A 17,632-nucleotide genomic window follows, 5' to 3' on the forward strand; every position below is an offset into this window, starting at 1 on the left:
AGCGCTCCCCAGGTTTTGTGTCATGTACGCGTTGCGTGCGCATGAATATTAGTAGTTATAATGAAATTTCAACATGAATATTTGTAGTTATGATGAAATTTCAATCTTTTTAATGCAAAAGATTTTCAACATGTGGCAGATAACTGTGGAAGGGGAGTTTTACCATAAGACCTGTTTCAAGTGTTCTCATGGGGGATGCATACTCACAACATCAAACTATGCTGCATTGAATGGGATTCTCTACTGCAAGCATCACTTTGCTCAGTTGTTCATGGAGAAAGGAAGCTACAACCACTTGATTAAGACTGCTTCGATGAGGAAGAACTCGGCTGAACAGGTGGTCCCACCAGAATTAGACCTGACAGTGGACCCCGCAGCAGAGGCAGAGGCAGGGGGGGGGGGAGACACCAGAATTAGACCTGACAGTGGACCCCGCAGCAGAGGCAGAGGCAGGGGTGGCGAGAGAGACAGAGACACAGCCGGAAGCGGAGACAGAGAGCACTGCAGAATAGTCATAAAGAGGGTGTTTTTTACTTGATTTTTTTCGGTCTAGCTCTAAAAAAAGTTTTTATTTCTTTTTTATCAGCTTTTTTTGGCCTTTTTGCAGATTTTAATATGAAACTCATGAAAACAAGGGGAAAATAAAGTTTGTACTCAGTTGTTACCTGTATTATTGTTGTTGTGATATTGGGGATTATTTGTTTTGAAGAAAGGTGGATGTTTATACGTTGAATTCTTTGCCTGCTGTCGATATTCAAGAGCAAATGCCTCACTATCCCACTAGTGAAATAGAGCCTAATTAAATCTTGTGTAGTTTGTTTGTATATCGGAAAGAAGCTTTTAAAATTTGTATGACGTTCTGATGATGTATGTGACATCCGCGAGTATGCCTTTGTACGTGTAATGTTCTTTCATTGTGATCTAAACTATCTGTTGGCAATAAAGGAATGAATTATGTCTTCGCATACTAGTAGAAGATATTATATAATTCGTTTCTTTTCGTAGTTATCAGATTCAATGTACAAGTTAAATATAGCATCTTTCTATTTATTAGAACTCAAACTCTCTCAAAATCCTGCTCATGACAGAACTCCAACCCGATCAAAACATAACGGAATTACAAAGAGCCAAAGACAAAACCCACCATTAACAAATGTTAATGTGTCATCTGTTGGGAGCCGATACGCCCACCTCGCCGCGGAAGCGAATCACCTTGAGAGAAAACTCTGACTTTTGTTTTCACAAAACACAAGTCAATCTCGATGTTCCTGTTTCGATAATGAAAACAAGGACAGAAGTGAATATCTCAGCAGGGTGAGATATACACTCTTCTCAATATCAGATCTAGGTCTGAATATCGAGGGAACAAACCAACACAAGCAATAACCAATACAATAAGTGAGACACGAGATTTACGTGGTTCAGCAAACTTGCCTACGTCCACGGGAGGGGGTGAAGGGAGATTCCACTATGATGGAGAACACCGACGACTTGCACAACCAGAAAGCTCGTCCCAAAGAGATGATGCTTCGATTTTACCCAAGAAAATATAACATCTTTCTTGTACAATCACTCCAAGTTCTCTCTCTTTTCTCTCCTCAAGATCTCACCTTTTAGATATGAAAAACTCTGTTAAAACTCTCTGCTGCAGCCGACAAAACCCTCTACAGAAACCCTAGAACGAGGTTCCTATTTATATCAAGAAAACATACCCGAAACAGGCCCAGAATGGATCTGGAAACCCGCTGTCACTGTTTACCCGAGACACCATTTAGTGTCTCGNACAGTGCCGAGCCACCAAATGGTGTCTCGCACTGTTCATAATTCTCTACCCCATACATCATTTGATAAACCTCAAATGTTGGACGAACACCATAAGAAACACCGCGAATATCACCAGAGAGATTTGAAATGCCAAACCAGGCTAAAACCAGCTGCACCATTATACCATTGCTGCCCAGCTGCACCATTATATCATGACTGTCTACGTACCCTCTGACCGGGATCAAGCTAATCGTAGTTCTGCATATTGTTCTCAATATAATTCGGATACCAGTCTCTATCTCACCCCATCACCGTCCTTAAGGGTTATGCCCTCTTGGGCAGATCAACACGGGCTGATATGAAACAAGTCCAAACAATGCTAAAACTTGCTACCTATCACCACCTTGGTCAACATGTCTGCGGGATTCTTATTTGTGTATACCTTCATGAGAGAAATATCACCTTCCTCTATGACATCCCGCACAAAATAATACATGATGTCGATATGCTTAGTACAAGCATGATGAACTTGATTCTTAGCCAAATGAATCGCACTCTGGCTATCACACTACAAGTTCACGCAATTCTGCTCAATCCCCAAATCATCTAGAAGACCCCACAACCACAATGCTTCCTTTACTCCCTCTACCATGGTTATATACTCAGCCTCTGTAGTAGAAAGTGTCACTATAGCCTATAACATCGATCGACAACTAACTGGAGCATCATATATTCTGAACACATAACCAGTAGTAGATCGTTGCCTGTCTAGATCGCCCGCATAATTTAAGTCTAAAAACCCATCAATCTGACACGTATCTCCACCAAAATACAAACCCATATTAATGGTATCCTTCAAGTACCTCAAGACCCATTTCACTGCTTCCTAATGCGTTTTTCCCGGATTCGTCATGAAACTACTGGCAACACTGACCGCATGTGAAATATCTGAACGTGTACATACCATTACGTACATCAAACTGCTAACTGCACTAGCATAAGATACACGCTCCATATGTGCCTTCTCTTCTGCTGTAGTGGGAGATTGTTTACCTGAGAGTCTGAAATGTGGAACCACTGGAGTCACCACTGACTTAGCACTTTACATCCCAAACCTTACGATAACCAGCTCAATGTAGTCCTTCTGACTCAAGAATAATCGCTGATTTGCCCGCTCTCTTCTAATCTTCATACCTAGTATTTTTTTAGTAGCGCACATGTCATTCATCTCAAACTCTTTACCAAGTTGAGATTTCAGTCTATTTATCTCCATATTGCTTCTCGAAGCAATAAGCATGTCATCCACATACAAAAAAAGATAGATATAATCATCTCCACGAAGCTTCCGAATATAGACACAACAATCATAATCGTTTTTGGAAAACTCATGCTTTAGCATGAAGGAGTCAAATCACTTGTACCACTGCCGAAGAGATTGTTTTAATTCATAAAGTGATTTCCTCAAGCGACATACCTGATGCTCCTTATCCTCAACCTTGTAACCCTCAGGCTGATGCATATAGATTTCCTCCTCTAAGTCTCCGTGCAAGAATGTTGTTTTAACATCGAGTTGTTTTAGCTCAAGATCACCATGAGCAACAATACTTAATAGCACCCGAATAAAAGTGTGTATCACCACCGAAGAGAAAATCTCATTGTAATCCACACCCTCTTTTTATGCAAATCCCTTAGCTACTAGTCTAACCTTGTACCTTGTACTGCCAAGCTCGGAAGGATCCTCATTTCTATTGTACACCCACTTACAATCAATAGCTTTTTTCCATACGGGCAATGTGACTACCTCCCATGTTTAGTTCTTACTGAGAGATTACATCTCTTCCTCCATCACAACCAACCAATTCTCACTATCCCTATTCCGAATAGCTTCTTTGAAGGTGTCTGGCTCATCATCCTCCACCGAGAGTGCGTACTCAACCAAATTTACCTGCCTATAGTGCTTCAGAGGTTAATCTAACCCCAGCTTCTAATCTTGCTTGTATGCTCACCTTGGCCTAGTGGAAGTCAAACTATCTGCGAGCTGTTGTTGTTGTAATACCTGTATATTTTTTTGCTTAACCTCCTCCTATTCAAGCTCATCATCACTCTTTTCCTGAGTGTCTCCATGATCCACCTCTTGAACACAACTAGAACCTAGTTAGTCTTTAGGTTCTATCTCAATCACCTAGGATTTTAAGGTCCCAATAGTCTCAACACCATCATCCTTGGGTGCCCTAGCTTTAGATAAAGCTATCATGGATTTCTCATCAAAGATAACATCTCTGGTGATCATGAACTTGGAATCTTCTGTACACCAAAGGTGATAGCCTTTTACGTCATTTGCATACCCCAAGACTATTGCCTTCTTAGCCCTCGCGTCAAGTTTTCCCTCGTTGACGTGATAGTAGGATGTACATTCGAAAATCCTGAGCCTATCGTAATCTGCATGCTCCCCTGACTATACCCGATAGAGTACATCACCATCCAATGTCAAATGTGGAGAACGGTTCACTATGTAACAAGCTGTAGTAACCGCTTCTGCCCACCATTCTTTGTCCAAACCAACATATGATCACATACTCATTGCTTTCTCCTACAATGTACGGTTCAGTCTCTCCGCGACTCCATTCTGCTATGATGTAGACCTGACTATCCAGTGTTGAGCAATACCCTCCTGATCACAGAACTTATTAAAAGCATCATATGTATACTATGTACCATTATCAGATCTCAGTGTCTTCAATTTCATACATGTTTTGTTCTCAACCATTACTTTCCACTTCTTGAATGTCTCGAATACCTCATTCTTATGCTTAAGAAAATAAACTCAAGCATACCTAGAATGATCATCTATAAACGAGATAAAATACCTAGAACCGCCCTCGGAAGTTGTCAGAGCCGGACCCCAAATATCTGTATGCACATAGTCTAATATACATCTGCTCTTGTGCTTACTTTTTAAGAAATGGACCCTGTGCATCTTTCTGTACACACAATCCTTGCAAAAATTCATGCAAGGTTTCTTCATGTTCTTAGCAAACCTTCCTTACCAAGCAGATCTAGACCCTTCTCTGACATGTGCTCAAACCGCCTATGCCATAACTGAATGTGCTCATATGGATCTCTATCACTTCCATCAGTTCCAACTGCTGCATTTCCTGTCACTGTCGTACCTGAGAGAGTATATAGGTTACCGTGACGAATGCCCTTCATTACTACCAGGGAACCTCGGACAACCTTCTTCACTCTGTTCTTTGTAACTATCTTATAGCCACCGGAGTTCAAAACACCAACTGAGATAAGATTCTTTCGCAAGTCAGGAACATGCCTCACATCCGTTAGGGTTCTGACCACTCCATCATGCATCTTGATTTTGATATCACCAAGCTCCATCGTTTTACAAGCATGGTTATTCCCCATCAATACGATTCCACCATTAATGCTCCTAAAGGCAGTAAACCACTTCCTATTTGGACACATATGATAAGAGCAACCCGAATCAAGAATCCACTTACCGGAGATATCTTCACCACACGTAACAGTATAGCATTCTTTTTCACTCCCTTCTTCCAAGACATAACTCGCCTCTTCCTTACCTTCTCTTCTCTTGATTTTATTGTTGTTCTTCTTCTCACCTACTCTCTTGTTAGGATAGTCAACTTTAAAATGCACAAGCTCACAGTATTTAAAACACGGTCTTCCTACAAGAGGTCTCGATTTCGATCTAGACTTTCCTCCATTGCCTTTTCCTCGCTCATTGCTCTTTTCTCTTACAAACAGTCCCATGTGCATGCTCCTTGTTACCACTAGTAACCATATCACTAATTGTAATTTTTCAAAGATCATCTGCTAGAAGCGTCGTTCTAGTCTCATCCATCTTTAAATTGTCACTTACAAACATCAATGTTTGTACCAGGTTCTCATAAGACTTCGGTAAAGAAAGAAGTAGTAGAAGTGCTTAATCATCATCTTCTACTTTCACATCAATGTCCTTCAAATCCGATATGATCCTATCGAACTTGTTGATATACTCTCAGATTGATGAGCCTTCCTCCATCTTACAAGTATATAATTTGGATTTCAAGTAGATCCGATTTGTTAGACTCTTCGTCATGAAGGTACTCTCTAACTTTGACCACACACCCGTCGTCGTTGCCTCTCCATCCACCAAGAAAGCGACATCCCTCTCAAGGCATAGGATAATCGATGCTCGTACTTTGAGATCTAACTCTTCTCAATCCTCATCTGACATATCTTTGTGCTTCTTTTCTTTTCCTACCAAAGCCTTGTGCAATTTTTGTGAAATCAACGTGTTTTTTATTTGCATCCTCCAATAGGAAAAATTATTTTTCCCATTGAACTTTTAATGTCATACTTTCCCACTTTGATTGTTTTACTGATAGATGTTATTCTTTGCTTGTTTTAGTAAATCTGTTTCTCTCAAGAATTTCAACAAACACCTTGTGTGCACCACACAATAACCAAGCACCACCTCAAATTAGAAGTTCTACCACCACCAATCTGATACCAATTATTGCGGCCCGATATGTCCACCTCACCGCGAAAGCGAATCACCTTGAGAGATAGCAGTCCTGGCTTTTATTTTCACAAAACACAAACCAATCTCGATGTTTCTATTTTGGTAACTAAAACAAGAACAAAAGTGAATATCTCAGCAATGTGAGATATACACTCTTCCTAATATCAGATCTAGGTCTGGATATCGAGAGAACCAACTAACACAAGCAATAGCCTATATAATAAGTGAGACACGAGATTTACGTGGTTCAACAAACTTGCTTACGTCCACGGTAGGGGGTGAAGGGAGATTCCACTATGATGGAGAACATCGACAACTTGCACAACTAGCAAGCTCGTCCCAAAGAGACGAGACTTTGATTTTACCTAAGAAAAGATGACATCTTTCTTGTACAATCGCTTCAAGTTCTCTCTCTTTTCTCTCCTCAAGATCTCACCTTTTAGATTTGAAAAACTCTGTTAAAACTCTCTGCTACAGCCGGCAAAACCCTCTACAGAAATCCTAGAACAAATTTCCTATTTATATCAAGAAAACATACCCGAAACAGGCCCAAAACGGATCTAGAAACCCGCTGTCACTGTTCACCCGAGACACCATTTGGTGTCTCGAGTGAACAGTGCCGAGACACCAAATGATGTCTCACACTGTTCATGCACTGTTCACATCATCAAGTCATAATATCTCTGTCTCACTAGGAGGACCAAAATGTGCAGCATGGACGATCCATTTGCTCCTGAATCAATTCATAGTTACAAGTACTCAATAAAATTAAACTCGAAACAACTACGAGAAAGAGACTAACCGATCAATGTTCAGACTGAGACGGATGGGGGCAAAACGATGAATGAGTCTAGACACAAGACAAGAATTGCATATATGATAGGGATTTTCCCTATAATATAATGTGATAGAAGAGCATCGAGATCAATATATACTCAAAAAACGAGACGATGTCGATGATGACTAATGAGCCAAGCGCAGAGTCCTGCATATAGTTTGTTGATCACCTCAATCTCCAGGTTGTAACCAAGGGCTCCAATTTTGTTCTCTCACCGCTTTCGATTCGGGTTACGCCCAGCCTCGTAGCGGTTGGGTCCGATGCTGAGACCCTTAACCAATTCCTCTCGTTCTTAGGTTCGTCCACCGTGGATGACCTCAAGTGGAAATGCAAGTGAATGCTTGGGTTGAGAAAGCGACCAATGGGCTCGTTAAGGATCTTCTCCCCAGTGATTCCGTTGATGAATTCACAAGAGTTGTTCTCACCAACACACTTTATTTTCGAGGAATTTGGGTTGCAGAATTCGACAAATCTAAAACCATGGACAAAAAGGTTCATCTCCTCAATGGAAGCACGGTTCAAGTCCCCTTTATGACCAGCAAAAGAGGATCAACATATATCTAGTCAGGGCCGGCCCCGAGGTTTGGGTTGCCCTAGCGATCCAATTTTGGTTACCCCTTATATTAAAAATTTGATACGAACAATAACGATAAAAATAAATATATAATGCCATTTAGCGTTCTATATATACTGGGCTCAAACTGATAATATTCTTTTGCAAAATCAATATTCATATAAGAAAATGTTACATTTGTGCTACAATTTAATTCAAAGAAAATTTATCAGGTCCTAAGACCCTTTCTCTATGGTCTTGCAAAAGAGGATCAATATGGTCTTGAGATCTCTCAAATTCACCCTCAAAGAGGTCAGGTCCTAAGACCTTTTCTCTATGACTACTCATGGCCTTTTATAGAGAGGAAGGAGGGTGTAACCACTCCCTTAAATCATGAGAAGTGACCATTCCCATACTGTATACGACCATAAGGAGAATCATGACCAATCCCTTAAATCGTTGAAAGTGATCATTCCCATACTGGATATGGCCATGAGGAGAATCATAGTCATTCCTTTAAATCGTGGGAAGTGACCTCTCCCATGCCTCAAGTGGGTGGGCTTGGCAAGCTTGCTGGCGAGCTTCGAGCGTGTAGGCGAGCTTGGGTCATGCAGGCGAGCTTGGCTCATGCAGGTTTGCTTTAACCTGTCAGGCGAGCTTGGCCTTTAGGCGAGCCTGGATCATGCAGGCGAATTTCAAACTGTCAGACAAGCTTGGCTTATGCAAGCGAGCTTCTAGCTGTTAGGTGAGCTTCGTAAGTGAGGCTGTGCAGGCGAGCCAACCTCATTTAGGTGAGCCAGCCTCATTTAGGCGAGCTTAAAGCATCAAGCCTTCAGGCAATCTTGCTCTTCAGGCAAGCTAAACTCCTTTGCAGGCGAGCTTGCTCTTCAAGCGAGCTCAGAACATGCTACGAAGAACATGTCATATCTTTCAAACCGTAAGTCAGAATTAGATGAATTATATATAAAAATCAACTATCTCGATGAGACAGGGCTGACCAAACCTACCAAAATTTGGTTTTTTTGCTGTCTGTTTTACCAAATTCCCTCCGACTTGAGAGATATCAGCATTTTTGTCTGTTTTGTGAAGTCAAGCATTCAGGCGAACTTGACTTTCAGGTGAGTCTGACTTTGCTCAGGTGGGCCTGACTTCGCTCAAATAGACCGTTGAGCTCTTTTGCTTGTTCCAAGTTTCTTTGCAGGGATAAATGTAATTTTTATTGCCTAAAGAACTCCCTCTAAAGTTTTTAGAACCAAATTGGGTTGCATGGGGTCTGGAATACTTTGGATCTTAAGACCCGCAGAATGATCCCCGTTCAGATAGAGTGAGAAACCTTCCAACGAGCTTGGCAAAATTAAACTATTCAATCACAACTAATGATCGCCAACTAGGATTTTTAGCAAACCCTCAGCTATCAACGGATTTGATATGCCTTTACCAATTACCGTTTGAATTAGGCTAGCCATACTATTCCCCTCAGTATGATGAGTTGTCGAGAATTTTTTTTTAGACTTAATGCTAAAATTTCTTCTCTACCCTTAGCCGTTTGAGGTGTTGGGTTTGGTTAATTACAACCGTTAAGCTGTAATTAGGTTATGTCATATCGTTAAATATAATAACTTGGCCTAAAAATCAGTGACCGCTTGTATAAGTGATCGCTCGAGGGTCCGAATAACGACTTATTACTTGGTAGGTCGTTACTCGGGAATGGGCAGTCGATAGGGCACATCACTTGATAGGTCATTATCAACGAACAATGTCATTTGCGGGAATGATGGTATTAGAGTAATCAGATCATTCAGGGATGTATGAATGTGATGACTGATTAGAATAGTAGCACATCGCATGGTAGGCTACTATCATCGATTGTTCTATGGATATTTAGAATGCTCGGAATGGATCAAATCGTTCAGGGATGTAGGAGTGTGACGACTGATCGGACAATGTTATTTACAGGAATGACGAAGTTGACTATTAAGGTAATCTTTAACGTGATAGTTTTGTGGATCCACCATCCTATTAGAGAGGATTGGTGGGGGATTTGTCAAAGGTTTAGTGTCAATGTTATAGGCTTGTCGCGATCAGAGCGACTTTGAGGACTTACCATCCTATTGAAGAGGATTGGTAAGTTAATTTGTTAGAGGTGTAATGTTAACATGACAGAATTATCGCGATCGGAGCAACTTTGAGAACTTACCATCCTATTGAAGAGGATTGGTAAGTTGATTTGTTAGAGGTGTAATGTTAATATGACACGCTTGTCACGATCGGGATGACTTTAAGGACTTACCATCCTATTGAAGAGGATTGGTAAGTTGATTTGTCACAGGTGTAATGTTAACATGACATGATTATCATGATCAGAGTAACTTTGAGCACTTATCATCCTATTGAAGAGGATTGATAAATGAATTGTCAGAGGTGTAGTGTTAACATGACAGTGGGAGTGGACCCGTCGTCCTGTTGGCCAGGATCGACAGGAAAAATTTGGAGGAAACTATCAGAGGTAATTGTTAACGTGATAGTTTTGGGTGGACCCACCATCTCGTTGAAGAGGATTGATGGGAGGGTTGACTATCAGAGATGACTATTAATATGATAGCTTTGGATGGACCCACCATCCCGTTGAAGAGGATTGGTGGGAGAATTGACTATCAAATGTGATTGTTAACATGATAGTTTTGTGAAGCTGATTAATGGCGAGCTTTGAGTCGTCATAACTCCATCAGAGAGAAGAATCAAGGTAGTACATGGTTTTGCAAAGAAACCAAGACTAACCCCACTCTAGTGATAATTAAGATTAAAGGTAAAGACGCCTTAGTCGATCACGTAGGAGTTGAATGGTGAAATCCTCTTCTGTGCTGACACATTGCCCATTCGAGTAGACCGTATCCACTACGAATGGGTATGAAGTGGCTGTCGGATGCTAGTCCTCCAGTGATTAATGCATATAAGCACCACCGATCATCTTTGACTAATAGTAGCCAAGTCTTCGCAATCGGTCTCACAGTTTAGGTTCGAGTTGGTAGGCTCCACAAATGCCATCATGGGCTTCTTTTGGGGCTTCTTTTACTTCGAAGCATTGCCCCTCTGTTTTGAAGAGGGTTTGGATGAGGAAGTGTTTTCCACCACCAAGGTATCTTGGTCATCAGCTCTTCAAAATTCACACGGTTCTTCAACATCCATACGCTTGAGCATACTCTCGCCTTGTTCTTATTAGCGGATTAAGTTCTTCCATGAGCGAGCTTCGACAGTGCCCATATTAGACAGAATGTCAATGAAGAGATTATTCCGGCACATCTCGATGAGAGTGGCATCGGAAACCCGATCGCGAGAATGCAGCGATTAGTTCCTGAATTTCTTGACAAAGTTACTTACAGACTCTGTCTTCTTCTGCTTTACAGCTAGCAGGGTGGCCATAGATACTTCTGTGTCATCATCGAAGAATCTGACCATGAAGAGTCTTTCCATGTCCTTTCAGCAGGTGATGGACTCATGCTCTAATCTGTGGTACCATTCAAAAGCGACCTCCTTGATGGTACCAATAAAAAGTTGAGTCATAATAGGATCGTTTCCCACTATGTGTCTAGTTTACACCTAAACATGTTGGGTAGGAGAACTCTTGTCATCGAACTGTAGGAGGTCTAGTGGCTTGAACTTTGTTGGGTAGGAAACCGTATCCAATTCAACTGGATACGGTCTGACCACCCCCAGCTCGTTCCTGTTCGTCTGGAGCTTCAAGGCATCGAGTTGACTTTGGAACTCGTTGAGTCTTTTGTCTCTTAGATTATGACCCGAAGATGCTCCTCCTCTAGATGACTCAAATGAGGAATGAGAAGGAGTAGACACCCGCTCTTTATGCTTCGAGGATTTCCATGAAGTCTGCGAAGTCCTTTTCTGCTTCTTCTTCTTCTTCTTCTCGCTCAGAAGCTACTCTAACATCTCCTTCATAGAGTTGATGGTTGCTTGTTGATCGTCGAATCTCCTGGATATCTCATCAGGGATGTTCATCATGTGCACTTCTGTGCTTTCACCCTGAATAGAGCTTGAAGCTTGAGACGTTGCCACTACTGAGCAATCATCATCATCGTCGTCAGAGACGAGAGCTAAGCATGTGTAATCAAATAGAATGGCCACCTCCGTATGAGCGTGAGTGTGTTGGTAGATACCTTCATGCTCAATGAGGAGGCTTTTCAATTCCGATGAGAATCCAGAATCCAAGTAATCTGAATTCTTGGCCTTGGATTACCCCGTCATATTGACAGTTACGGTGGGGAGCTCCATATTATCGGAAGCTCGTCTCCTGTGATGATTTCATCTGCAACGAGGAGGTCTTGCCTCTGGCGGTTGCTTAAAGAGCCCCTCGAACACCAAAGGCTTTGATAGTTTAGCATATCGACAGTCAATGAGTACTGCTGTAATAAGCATATCGACAACCTCCAATTTCAGAAGGACCAACCGAGTGCTTGTGAGAGGAGGGCTCAAGAGAGCATTTGAAAGAAACAACCTCCAATTTCAGAAGGACCAACCGAGTGCTTGTGAGAGGAGGGCTCAAGAGAGCATTTGAAAGAACACTTGGAAAAATTAAAGGACCAACCGAGTGCTTGTGAGAGGAGGGCTCAAGAGAGCATTTGAAAGAACACTTGGAAAAATTACTAAGTGTTAGAATCAGGCAAGTTTGCCTCGACAGGCAAACTTCCTTTGACAGACGAGCTTGGGCCTATTGGCGAAGTTCAGCATGGCGAGGCTCGCTTATAGGGTGAGCTTGCGTCTGTTGGCGAGCTCGCATGTGTTGGCGAGGTCCAGCCTGGTGAGGCTCTCCTGTTAGGCGAGCTTGGTGCAGTGCGCCTGCCTGGCGAGCTGGTGTTTTGCCTTTCTGGCGAAGGTTGGCTTGCAGACAAAGTTGGGCTGTTAGGCAAGCACGGGCCTGTTGGCGAACTTGGGCTATCAGGCGAGCTTGGTGAAGTTTGCCTATTTGAGCTTACAGGCAAGCTTGGTCTGTCAGGCGAGCTTGATGAAGTCTGCTTGTTTTATGAAGCCCGCCTGAACTGTAGAATTCGTTAGATTTGCGAGGTTCGCTAGAATTAGGAACTTCACCTGAATTGTTGAGTTCGCCAAATTTGGGCAGTTCGCCAAATTTGAGAACTTTGCTAATAGAGAGAAGCCCGCTTGAGTAGGTGGGCTCGCCTGATTGATACAGTTCACCTGAATTGGGAATGTAGTCTTCAAAGTGAAGCTCACCTGATTTGGCGGGCCCGCCTGATTTGGTGGGCTCGCCTGATTTGAGCGGTTCGCCAGAATTAGGAACCTTGCTCATAGAGCAAAGCTCGCCTAAATTGTCAGGCCCACTTAGGACACTAAGTTTGCTAGATTTTGGAACTTTACCAATGGAGCGAAGCCCGCCTGAGTAGGTGAGCTCGCCTGATTGACGCAGTTCGAAAGAATTAGAAATTTGACATTCGTTCTTAGCATCTTGGTTGGTCACAACAGCCTTGGGGGGAATAGAACCCCCAGCGCTTGCTCAGGTGTCACGCCCCGCTTCCCAAAATACCTGGGAATCGGAACGTGAACAAACCCGTGACGTATTAGACTAAGGAGAAATAAGTACTAGACCCTTTCTACTCAATCTAATACGCTAAGCATCAAGAAATAAATAATGCGAACGCATAGGTCCCCGATCACAGTTAGCAAGAATATAATAGACAAACTCAGAACAAAATAATCCATATCACAAGTGAATATCATCCAAGACATAATATTCGGGTCTAACATGCCCTTATACAAAAATTGAACAACTGAATATTAGAAAAAATATAATACATCGTTCAACGGTAAAAGAAAGGAAAATACTATAAAAGAAACTAGGATCATCAACAAAGAAGAGATAACTGAATGTTGGCCTATTCTTCAACTCTATCTGCAAGGCACTCCTGCTGAGAATATCCTGGCTCTGGCGTATCTCCAAGCTAGACCTATTCTTCCTCTAAGTCTGACGTACACCAGAGAAAACAGGTGTACGTCAGCGTGCATAGCACACGGCAAGACCCCACAAAAGAAAAGAACGATAGAAAACCAAAGCGGAAATGATACAACCACAGAAATAACAAAAGAACGTACAACTGAAAATCCACAAATCAACATGAAAATCTACTATTAAAACATGATGACATAAATCTAACTACATATGATAACCGGGTCAAGTACTAGTCATCCTATCACAACTCACTGGTCCACATCTCTACAAAACTAACAAAGTCTTCCAGAAGACACACAAGCATATTATACATATTTTACATGTTATTTAAATTGGGGAAGAATATCTTCATGTATATAAGCGGGTCCCCGTAAACCTGTCCGGGGGCCGCCTTCAAGTCAAGTATTAGCCTTCTGGCCCATGTATATAAAACTCACGATATCACGATAACAGGAAAGCATTATGCCCGTTTATATACATGATATATTCTTTGTCCAATTTCCCTTTATAACCCCATGTTGTCAAATTAATTTAAATGACCGTACATGAAATATTATGCACTAATCACGGAGTTACCGTGGAATGACTTCTGTAAAACTATGAAAATAACCGTGACTCATAACACGTCCGATCAAGAGTGCATCATCTAGTCAATGCTATAATAGTAATAGTCAAGGAAACCTCATACCGAGATATCGATATCAAGGGAACTCGGGACTCCTCACATCGGGATATCGTTGTCGAGTGAGTATAGCCATGCTTTGAAGCACGCTTATAAATCATACTTTTAACAGGTGTCATCTTCATGTACAGTCCCTCTCCTATTGGGTAACAACTAGGTGATAAAGCAACAAGCTTCCATATAGTCATTTAGGTCAAACACAATATCAAACAAGATAAATACTATGTGTATAAATAAGAGTGTCAAATTGTCGGTATCATTGTAATGTGTGACAAACACAGGTAACTTTCGCATATTATAATAATGAATTAAAATATCTATTATTATAATTACTCAAAATAAATCCTTTTAATTCTAAACTAATCTTTTAAAAATCATTAATTTATTATTTCAAAATAATCCTTTACAAAATAAAATCCTTAAATTATTTCTCATAATAATTATTCAAAAATATTCTTTTTCCAAATCAATTCTTTTTAAAATTGTTTCTCATTATATCAATAACTAACCCGTTAAAATCATAAACTTATTTATTTAAAATAAATCCTTTTACAAAATAATTTCTTTTAAGATATTTATTATCATAATACTTTAAAACCAATCCTTTTTTCAAAATAATTTCTTTTCTTATCATAATAAATCTAAAAATAATCTTTATTATATATTCTTTCTTTTAAAAACATCACAAAATAACTCTTTTTACAAAATAATTTTCTTTTAAATTATTTATTATAGTATCATTATTAATATCAACCATCAACAAACCCATGCAGTTATCAAAATCTTCATACTGTAGCATAATCAAATCATAGTCTAATCGAAGCATTAATTCATAATATATCTAAAAATTAAAATGACGAGTTAAAGAATATCGGGATCTTGCCTTAAAATCATGTGTAAGCCTCTGAAACAAACAACAAGTAATCCACAAGTGTAAACAACATGTTTTCCCTTGCCACACATTGATGATCTCGCCCTCGTGTTGGTATTATGCTTCACAAAGATCTTAAAATTCATAAAAAAAAATCTAGGGTTTTTGAGAGGAGAGGGTGACTACTAGAGTTTAGAGATATGATAAAAAGAGAAATTTTTGTGAAAAACATAGGTATTTATAGAGGCAAACTTGAAACAAACTCGTTTAACCCGAACCAGGAAACCTAGTCTGACTCAGAAAATCACCTTCTGTATTTTAACTATAACTTTCTCATCCGACCTCAGAATGAGGTGAGTTAAGATTTGTTAGAAATATATTAAAGACACCTACAACTTTGATCTTTTGAGTTTTTCTAGATTCCAATTGCATCATTATGTAAAACATAGAAACTCTTAACTGGTCAGTTTTCCCAGATTTCTCTTCGTGCATGTTTTGTGTATTTGTACTCATATATTTATAAATATATATTGAATTGATCTCAAATCAATTCTTATCATACTCAAACATTAAAATATATTATTTTTCAGTATAAAACATATTTATCATTATTTATCATGAAAAATTTCAAATTTACAGGGTTTTACATCAGGTAGAGCTCTCAATTTGCTTGGGCTGACTCACGAGCACAACCTTTCGGTGCTTGCATGACGTCTTGCTGCAAGAGGAAGCCGAAGGAAAGTATTCTTCGTACTTTGTTTGATCGAACTTGATGAAGAGGGACTCAACGATAGTCATCGTAGCAACCTCGTCGAACTACGACACCACCATCTTGCTTGAAAAGATGGATTCTCCAACTATGGTCGCTGTCTTCTGTTCAGCGTAAAAATTGACACCCGAGAAGGAATTATTTGTATTAATAAGAATGACTTATTACAAACTAAGGATTAACAATTATAACAGAAGCAAATAGAATGCTCTTCTTGTTTAACGTGGGTTCTTCGGTAGCGATAGGATGTCGCCCTCGAATACTTACATCGAGTTTGCTTCCCTTGGATGATCCGAACGAGGTTGTGGGAAAGCTTCAGTATGCAGTAGAAGCTTGATTGGATGAGTTTGATCAACTGAGACCAAACAAGTGCTTGTGCTTGTGGGCTGAAGACGCCATGAATTCAGTCTTCTTGAATGACAAGAAGTCTGATCTCCAAAGAACAAAACTCCGCCAACGGCGTGCCAGGAACAAGACAGATCTCAAGTCCAATATGGTCTTTAGTATTGGCCTCTTTGTTTTGATGATATTTAACAAACAATTTACCACTAATGTTGTTTGTCTAGTGTTTGTGTATTTCTATTTATTATATACAAACAACGAGTGGGTAAATTACGCCATAACGATCACATCAAATGGAAGTTGGCGGAATATCGGTATGAAGCCATTACATATCAAGCCATATTCAAGATCAAGCTTCATCCGCAACCAAGACAAGCATATTGAAGATCAAGCTTGGGTAAATTAGTTAGAGTTTATACTTGTGTGTTAATACTTTGAGCTCAATATCACACATACACACAATTCTTGATTCTGAGTAATCTTGACAAAATATTAAGTTATTGTTTTTTGGACTTAACAAGCATTATATACATATTCTATTAAGTCTATAAAAGCATTTTATAAGGTTTCAAATCATTGTTTAACTAAATAGTCAAAAATCAAGAAGTTTATGTACACATGTATTTACAAGTTTTGCAAAATACATGAGTTTTCACAAATAGAAAATTCAATTTAAGAAATTATTTTTCTAACATGTTCAATTTCATGTTTATAAATGTTTCTGAAAGTTTTATCAATTTTGGAATTAATTTGTTATGTTTAATTGAATTTACAAAATCAAGTTTTAAATAAGTTCATGTTCGTGCATGTTTTTACAAAACAAATGCATTTTCATAATTGGGAAATGCAATTTAAAAATTTTCTTTTTTACATGTTTATCATCATATATACAAATATTTTCCCAAGTTTTACTAATTTTGGAGTTGTTTTGTTATTTTTAATTGAATTTACATAAAAACGAGTTTTTAGCAGTTTTTAGAAACTATATATCTATGTTCAAATAATTATTTCTCTCAAATGAGAAGTGATATTTAATAAATTATTTTTCTAAAATGTTAATCTACATGTGTAGAAACTTATTTCAAAATTTCATGATTTTTTAAGTTGATTTAATATTTTTAATTAATTTTACAAATCCAGATATACAATTTTCCAGTTTCTGAAACTGTCAGTTTTTCACGATCGACCGCTACAGTTGACCGTGCTACAGTGCGGTCAACCGCGCTACAGTGTGGTCGACTAGATAAAGTCTAGAGGTCAGTTTTGTTTCTCGTGGTCGACCACTACAGTAGCCGCGGTCGA

The 17,632-nt window shown here is 39.7% G+C and overlaps 1 protein-coding gene across 1 annotated transcript in view; it reads left to right on the forward strand.

Moving 5' to 3' along the window:
* The window catches only part of LOC109839783 (LIM domain-containing protein WLIM2b-like), a 2,828-nt gene extending 2,095 nt beyond the window's left edge, over window positions 1-733 (forward strand). The window contains exons 5-6 of the mRNA XM_020408283.1: window positions 140-392; window positions 454-733. Of these exons, the coding sequence (XP_020263872.1) occupies window positions 140-392; window positions 454-512 (312 nt within the window). The 3' untranslated portion in view covers window positions 513-733. The remainder of the gene's footprint in view (window positions 1-139; window positions 393-453) is intronic.

This window comes from Asparagus officinalis, chromosome 4 (genome assembly GCF_001876935.1).
Source record: "Asparagus officinalis chromosome 4, Aspof.V1, whole genome shotgun sequence".
Taxonomy (NCBI): domain Eukaryota; kingdom Viridiplantae; phylum Streptophyta; class Magnoliopsida; order Asparagales; family Asparagaceae; genus Asparagus; species Asparagus officinalis.